The sequence below is a fragment of the Cebus imitator genome, unplaced genomic scaffold (assembly GCF_001604975.1).
Source record: "Cebus imitator isolate Cc_AM_T3 unplaced genomic scaffold, Cebus_imitator-1.0 Scaffold160, whole genome shotgun sequence".
NCBI lineage: Eukaryota > Metazoa > Chordata > Mammalia > Primates > Cebidae > Cebus > Cebus imitator.
This window is the reverse complement of record NW_016107475.1, coordinates 1,433,570-1,442,277: the sequence shown is the minus strand read 5'-3', so window position 1 is coordinate 1,442,277 and position 8,708 is coordinate 1,433,570. Positions and strand designations below refer to the sequence as shown.

The following is an 8,708-nucleotide window of genomic DNA, read 5'->3' as shown; positions in this document are numbered from 1 at the left end:
AAGAATGACATTTTTGTTATTCTAGTTTTACCACGAGGGTTTATAACATCACATTTTATGTCTCTGAAATCCATTACCTTTGCTGAAGTAGAATTTTCATGATATACTCCTTGTACCAAGTCCATAAGAGCACTTGCTAAAAGTTCCACAACCTAAATAGCGAGAAGAAGAAAAAAATTTTTAAAATATATCTCCACTGTTACCTCAGAATGCTTCAGAAGGCTCAATGGCAAGGCAGAATCTGTGCTTGACAGAAAAAAATGATGCTATGCGCAAAGATCTCAGCAAACAGCATTGCCCACCTGGATATTAAAACCCACATTTTTTCAGTCATAATTCAAAACAAAAAAAAATCTTATAAGCATAGCATTTAACTAATATACATGAAAATTAAGTAATAGCCATTTTGAACATAAGCTTACATTTCAGATAACTAATGAAATCTTAACTCAATTTATTTTCTGCATGTTTATTTCTGTCAGGTGGATATTTTTTCAGTACTCCCATTCTGGGAGCAATTACAATGCTAATTTTCATACTTACTACAAAAAAGCAAAAAAAAGAAAAAAAAAAAGAAAAAGCAAAAGCAAAAGAATAGCTAACCTTTTAAATATGTTCATTCTGTTGCACTTAAAATGCACTGTGAATATATTTACTGTGAGGCCCCTTGGTCAAATGTACCATAAACACTGAACATTTTTACAGAACTGCAATACTGAAATCATATTAATCAAACCTGTATTATTTTTCAAGGCTCAGGATTTTTTTTTTTGAAATCAAGTGAAATCAAAAGCTTTGAACTTGTTCCAGGACGTAAAACAAGCAGAAAACAGTAAATGGTCTCTTTGGAACTACCGCACAATTTAGAGTAGTTTGCATAAAGCATCTTAATTTGAGAGGATAAAATAGTGGTATTTATGATAATGTTCAATGCAGCCATTTCAAGTAAGAATTCCTCAAGGCAACCCCATCCGCTTCTTACAAGTCTTAATATCTTGTATATTTAACTTCCTATGTTATGCAGTCCTGTATCAGATTTCCACTCTTTGCTTCCGAAAATTCAGCTCCGTTCTGATTGAATTAAAGGATTTTGTTTCAGCTTTTATCATTCTTGTAATTGAAGACATTATTAAGCCAAAGAATACAGACCTAAACAACAAGATACTTCAATCTCAGGTACCCTGGGTTTAATAAACATTTTCTTAGAGGCAAATTATATTAATTTGTAGAAAGACTAGCTTTAACATTTTAACACATGAGCATTTATCTCCAAATTTATATTTATACTTTTACTACATAACATACACAGAATTGCTGATATGAAATTTTTGCGGATTAAAGGCATATTTTTTTCCTAGCTCTTTGCAGATGGGTTAATTTGTAAGACCTATACAAAGTCTGTTTTTTTTAATCGCATTGTCCTTTAGGTAACCAAATACTTAAGAAATATTGTAGCAGTATGAGCTACAGAGGACCTGGAAGGACAATGATCCTACAGTGTTACCACATAAGTTGAGTTATTTAAGTGGAGAAGAGAGAAAAATGAATGGATTTTTTTTCCCCTGAAGGTATCAGATAAGCCCTATTCCCAAATCCAGGAGGACTGAGTATCGCCAATAGGTCTATGAAAGACTGTAACTAAACGCACAGCATCAGATTGGATTACAGTTTACACAAGCAACATCCCAAGATCCCCCTGATGGCTGGACACATAATACAGATCAATCACTCACTAAGAAATGTTATGGTTTTGAAACAGTTTGAGCTCTGAGACCAGTACTGGTAATGTGAAGAGGGATTTACAAAGAGAAAGTCTAACACTAAATGTCAAAATGATGGCATGAACTTTTAACAGTGGATCTGGCTGTGGATAACCAGAGTGTTCCTTTACTTCCCTGAAATTCCAGAACAGGCAGAAGTAACAAGAACATTTTGTTCTCTCTTTTTCTCACTGAGCAAACCTGTGCTTTTAAGTTCATAATTCATAAATGACCTATACTGACAAATGGTTATATTCACTTGAACTCAACACACCTTCATAGCCAATCACAACCATTAAGGAAAAAGCTTTAGACTTCTTTGAGTTAAAAAGTCGAGGAAGGGAATAGACTATAAAAAGCAAGAAAAGCCTAGAGAAGTTGAAATGTTCCAGATAAGGGTGACTTACCCAGTGAACGTATCAATCTCTTTTCATTGCCTGAAATGTTTATTTTTAAAATTATACCAAAGAAAGATGTGTTTAAGTATCGCCTTTCTTTAAAACTGCAAATATTTCTAGAAAGAACACAAGGCTACCAGCCACTCACAATTTAGTAGGCTCATTTAATAATGTGACCTTTTTTTTTGCTTACTACCCCAGATAATTCACCTGTTTAAATAGTGCTATACTTACATTTAGAAAACACTTGGTTAGGCCAAGCCCAGTGGCTCATGCCTGTAATCCCAACACTTTGGGAGGCCAGGGCAGGCTGATCACCTGAGGTTGGGAGTTCAAGACCAGCCTGACCAACATGGAGAAATCCCATCTCTACTAAAAATGCAAAATTAGCCAGGTGTGGTGGCACATGCCTGTAATCCCAGCTACTTGGGAGGCTGAGGCAGGAGAATCGCTTGAGCCCAGGAGGCGGAGGTTGCAGTAAGCCGAGGTTGTGCCATTGCACTCCAGCCTGGGTAACAAGAGTAAAACTGCATCCCCTCCACCCCCCCACAAAAAAAAAAAAAAAAAAAAAAAAAAAACAAAAAAAAAAAAAAAAAAAAAAAAAGAAAAAGAAAAAAGAAAAGAAAAGAAAAAAGGCTTGGTTAATAACATTTTCCCGCCTCAGACTCTTGAGGAATGCATGTTCAGGCAACTCAAAGTGCTGGCAGAGATAATGGCAGCCAAAGGAGAATCCAGAGGCCTGGTGCTCTAGATAAGTGCATTCTTGATAAAGATTCCAGGACTTTTGTTCCTTAGGCCCATGGGGCAAGCAAACACTTTCTATTGGGGGGTGGGGAGTTAAAAGACACTCCATGTGAGCTACCGTTGGACGCTCAACAGATTAGAGAACTATAAAAAACAAAACAAAACATAGCAGAATACTGGCAGCCAGAGAATCTAGATTCTATTCCAAGGTCTACTAATAATTTGATTGTGAGATTTGGGCAAATCAATTTTTCTGAGCTTTGATTTTCTTCAACTCAATGCAATGAATTGCAATAAAGGGAGTTGGAAAAGATGATTCCTTAAGGTCTCCTCCAGCCCCACAATTCTAAGCTTTTAGCAATGCAAGTCTTAGTATTTATAATTGGGCATGTAAACTTGAAAAGTGCTTTCTGTAAATTCTGATGGAACATCTTTGCTCATCTATTCATTTTTGTCTGTTGTCTTCACATGAACTTTCCCTCTAACTGAATTTTACTGGCTAATTTCTCTGTGAAACTTTTTGTACCAAATTCCCCTTGGTTTCGATACCTAGAAATATAGTACAATTCCCATTTTTCACAACCATTATGACTGTTAGACCACCCCATCAGCTGACAAAGAAGTCCTACTTCAGTCAATTAAGGCAACGCTGCTGAGCTCTGATTCTTGAAGGGCTCTAATGCTTGGAAAAGATTTATACATACTGGATTCTGAACGATATCAGGCTTAACTGCCAAGTTGCATCAAACAAATAATGGTACTAAGTTGGCCATATTGTGAGTATCTCTAAAGAGTAAATACATAGAGCATTTAGAAGAGAATCTGGAACATAAGTTTCAGTAAATGTTAATTTATTCTTCTTTTATACTGCTGTATTATGCTATATTCAGTACAAGTCTTGGGTAGTTGAAAGGCATAGTACGGACATTAAGATTACAGCGTTTTTAAAATTGTGTGCCGAAATATTTTGGAAGAAAGTAGGTTTTAGTTCAACAACAAAACCCAACCCAGAGCACATGCAAAGACCTGTTTAACCAAAAACAAAGGCCTCTGAAACACTGACTTGCTGTATCCTGAAACATTGTTTTAGATTATGCAACAGTCAGCATCAATGTTAAATAATTTACTTTAGCCATCTGCAGAGCAATTAAACAGCAGATAACTTTCTGCATTGCTGGTGACTGCAAGAATAGCAGCATTGCTTACCTACACATGCAAATAAAAAAAAAAAAAACGCTCTTCTCTTCAGTTTGGGTCATATGTTGAAATGTGACTCTACAGCAATGCCATACAGTGTCCTTCAGTCTTCTGGGTAATGCCTTATATTCTGGCGAACCCAAGGTGGCAACCATTCCCAACGTCAGTGTTATGAACTGGCTTCTCCTGCCACCTCCCCTGTTTTGGATTCTGCGGAGAGTGATGCAGCATAGGACAGTAAAGGGACAGTGCATGTCTAGTTGCTATTCTCAAGCAAACTGCTGATCACTCCCATTTCAATAACCACCACCTCACTAAAGTTAAGGAATAGATAGTATCCAGGTGTATCTGAACCTTAACAAAATTACAGATCTGACATAATTGACCTTTGTGACGAATTTCTTAAATGGTTAATTTACAGGACAAATTTCAGCCATCTTGGGGGAATATGTAATTGCTTCATTTTTTATCTTTTGGCAAGGATAACTACAATTCAATGATTTTTTACACTGAAAAACCAAAATGATGAATACTCTCACAAGGGACTTTTTGATGACGATGCCCTCAGCTATAATAAATTCCCATTGTAAAAAACAGAATTTGAGAGGAGTACAGGATGGTAAGAGAGAAACACTGACCAGAAAAAATCCTCGCATTGCTATCCAAAGACGTCTAACGTATTCTTAAGGAAAAAAGGCTGTTTACAAAACAGAAGTAGTATGATAGGTATTTTAAAAACAAAAAAATGAGGTCAATCTATGTGTTTATATGCACAGGAGAAAAAGTCTGAAAGGAGAGACAACAAAATAATAATGATGATGATGTGTAAGGGATACATTCTGGATGATTTTTAATTAAAAAATAGTTTTATTCAACCTTTCTGCTTAAATTTATAATTGCTAAGTTTATAATGGCTTACATATACAATGTATTACATGATCTCCCTCTTCTTATGTATTGCTTTCATAATTAAATAAAACAATGAACCTATTTCCTTGTGGAGAGTGTTGTTGGGGGGAGACCTCAAGCTAATTTGTGTCCATAAATTGATTTGTGGAATATATCACTCAACTGTTTTTTGACTAGCAAAAATAGGGTCAGTGAGTGGTGGTAAGCATTCTGTGTAGACAAGTCATACCTTTCTCAATAAATGGGATTCAGGAGTACTGTCAGTTAGCAATTGAATGACAGGTGGAATAGACTCAACAGCATCGTAGATGTTTGACTACTACGCCAGACCATGATAATTTGAGCAAAGATGTGCCTATCCTAAATTAAAATACAAGTAAATCTTTAGAAGAAAATGTAAACTATAAACTAACATGGCTCACTTAAAGCTAAAGTCAGCATAATATGAGTTGATGTAATAAAGTAGTATAGTTGCATTTTAATTCACTTGAAAAATGTTGCTTTATAACTTAATTTGCTTGGTATATAAAAACTGTGAAGGCCATTACAGATTTGTAATCTTTCAAAAATTTGTCCTCAGAAGGTGATTTTAATGATGGCTTTTTATTACAGTGTGGAATGACAAAACGACGTGTCATCCGTCACTCTATTTGAAGGTGAATAACACGACACCCCTCAGCCTTTACTACTCTTAGCTGCTAGCAAAGTGTTGTGTGTGTTCATGTGTGTGCACGTGCATCTGCTACGCTGATGGCATTAACTATGCACAACTTTATTGCGCTCTTTCCTCCACCCCCAGGAACAAACAGCAACGCATGAAGTAAAAGCAGAGGTAAAATACTCTTGGGGAGGAATAAATTTTCATATACATCTTGGGAGGAACAAAAGATGGATTTAGCCTCTTTTGAAAGAGTTTTGGCATTTGAAGGGATATTGTCAAAATTTCTTTTTAAGCCACAGAAACTTGTATCAGTGAAAATATCTTACACAAAAATACTTTTATAGAGAGAGGGTGCTAAATGGGCTGATGAAGGTAATGAGAGCAGGTGGTGTCACTCTTCATAAAAATGAAGCACAAAGTATTTGAGAGATGCATATAAAGATCTACATTACCAAGGTAAGGTACAGAGGTACTAAAGAGTGGCACCCTCCCATAGAGACCAGTAATAATGTCTAACATTTGTAAAGCACTTTATCATTTACAAATGGATTTAAGCAAACCATCTCATTCCAGGTGGATTCAGTCCCCAGTGCTCAGCCAGAGCTTCCATGTTGGCAGCCTCAGTGGAGAAACGACTTCTGAAGCACACAGGGCACAGCAGCAGCAGCCAAATGAGGGGTGAATCTACTCACCCACCACCTGGGCACAGGCTACCCAGATGAGCCCTACTCTGCATGCTGATTAAAATAAATGAGTGCTCTGATAAAGCCATCGCTAAAGTCTCTGAAAGGATGGCTCTCTCCATTTCTTCCTATCAAACTAGGACTGGGTTTAATGAAGTCAATGATGAAGGGGCTGTTGCAATAAGCACACCAACTCATAGGAGTTCTGGAGGAAGCTTCTAACTCAGCTTTTTGAAGGGAGCCTTTTCAGTACTGCCAAATGTGTAAGGCTTTGCTTATTTGTGGGAGGGATGGCAATCTGTTCTAGTGAGCTGGAAATTCTTTCTGGCTAAGGGGGTAGTGAAGGGAGAGAAATGGCACTACCCATAGGACAGGTGCAGCAAAAACTAAGCAAATTGATAATCTTAATTTTTAATTTAGAACAGCTGATACATTGGTTTATAAACTAACTACTGGAAACATTTGTCAAAAAGGTTTCAGAAAAATTCAGTGAACTAAACAAAAGTACAAAATCTCAACTGAGGCTGGGTGCATTGGCTCATGCCTATAATCTCAGCACTTTGAGAGGCCAAGGTGGGAGGATCGCCTGAACCCAGGAGTTCCAGACCAGCCTGGGCAATATAGTGAGATACCCGTCTCGACAAACAATGAATGAAAGTCATATTTTTAAAATAACAACTGATACAACTTGAAAGAAATAGGCCACAAATTCAGGAAAATGGCTTAAATATGAAGTCTGAGATTTAATTTTATATTTTCTGATGGATTCATTCCATGAACAGTTTGATAGCCTACTATGTGCCTGGTACTGTACTAATGAAACTAGTCTCATTAGGCCACAGTTACACATGAGGCACTACCAAAAAGATCTAATTCATAATTCCTTTATTCAATTAATACATATAAAAATGTTTGTGGTTCAAATACCATTAAGGGACCATAACTAAACAAGTGTAATAAGTAACTTTTACATTTACCTTTTTTTTTTACAATGATTTTATAGTTGTTCTTTTTAAAGAATACGTTGTCTAGATAAATAACTTCATAAAGATAAAGGCTAATTATATGTCTTTGATCACTCTGAAGGTTAATACATAAGTTGCAAGACCTTGGGCCAACCAGCCCCTCAGTTTGCTTATCTAGATAAGAGGTATCTGTGTTTTTTGTTTGTTTGTTTTTAGACGGAGTTTTGCTCTTGTTACCCAGGCTGGAGTGCAATGGCGCGGTCTGGGCTCACTGCAATCTCCGCCTCCCGGGTTCAAGCGATTCTTCTGCCTCAGCCTCCCAAGTAGCTGGGAACACAGGCGCGCACGCCACCATGCTCAGCTAATTTTTGTATTTTTAGTAGAGACTGGGTTTCACCATGTTGGCCAGGATAGTCTCGATCTCCTGACCTCGTGATCCACCCCCCTCAGCCTGCCAAAGTGCTGGGATTACAGGCGTGAGCCACCGCACCCGGCCTTCTGTGTTTTATCAACAATAAGCCCCACGATAAGAAATACCTAAATGTGCAGCTATATACATGTTTAATTCACAATTGTGAGATACAGTGACAAAAATATGGATTTCTTTTAGCTACAATAAAACAATAAAAAAAAAACTGAATTCACTTTTTGAAAAAAGGTGCATGGTTTGGACTACTGTTTCTCACTGAGCAATGTCAAATAGTCATTTATTGATCACTGACTCATGTATGTGTTTAAACAATAATTAGGTTCCTGAAAAAGTAGCAGGCAATTTAAAATGCTTAAGATGAAAATTTTCAGCCAGGGGTGGTAGCTCATGCCTGTAATCCTAACACTTTGTGAGGCCAAGGTAGGAAGATCACTTGAGGCCAGGAGTTTCAGACTAGCCTGGGCAACACAGTGAAACCCAATCTATATAATAATTTTTTTTTTTTTTTTGAGGTGGAGTCTCACTCTGTCAACCAGACTGGAGTGCAGTGATGTTATCTTAGCTCACTGCAACTTCTGCCTCTTGTGTTCAAGCGATTCTCCTGCTTCAGCGTCCTGAGTAGTTGGGATTACATGCATGTACCACCACACCCAGCTAATTTTTGTTTTTTTAAATAGAGATGGGGTTTCACCATGTTGGTCGGGCTGGTCTTTAATGCCTGACCTCATGATCCGCCCGCCTCAGACTCCCAAAGCGCTGGGATTATAGGCATGAGCCACCACGCCTGGCAGAAAAAAAAATTTTTTTTAAGATAGAAATTTTTGTAAGACATATAGGGGCCCATCGTGGTGGCTCACGCTTGTAATCCCAGCACTCTGGGAGGCCGAGGCGGTTGGATCACCTGAAGTCAGGAGTTCAAGACCAGCCTGGCCAACATGGTGAAACCCCGTCTCTACTAAAA

At 37.6% G+C, this 8,708-nt stretch overlaps 1 protein-coding gene across 6 annotated transcripts in view; it reads right to left on the bottom strand.

Moving 5' to 3' along the window:
* The window catches only part of PDSS2 (decaprenyl diphosphate synthase subunit 2), a 280,873-nt gene that overhangs the window by 91,769 nt on the left and 180,396 nt on the right, over positions 1-8,708 (bottom strand). For all 6 annotated transcript variants that reach the window (XM_017543745.2, XM_017543746.2, XM_017543749.2 and 3 more), the window contains one exon: positions 78-152. In XM_017543745.2, the coding sequence (XP_017399234.1) occupies positions 78-152 (75 nt within the window). The remainder of the gene's footprint in view (positions 1-77; positions 153-8,708) is intronic.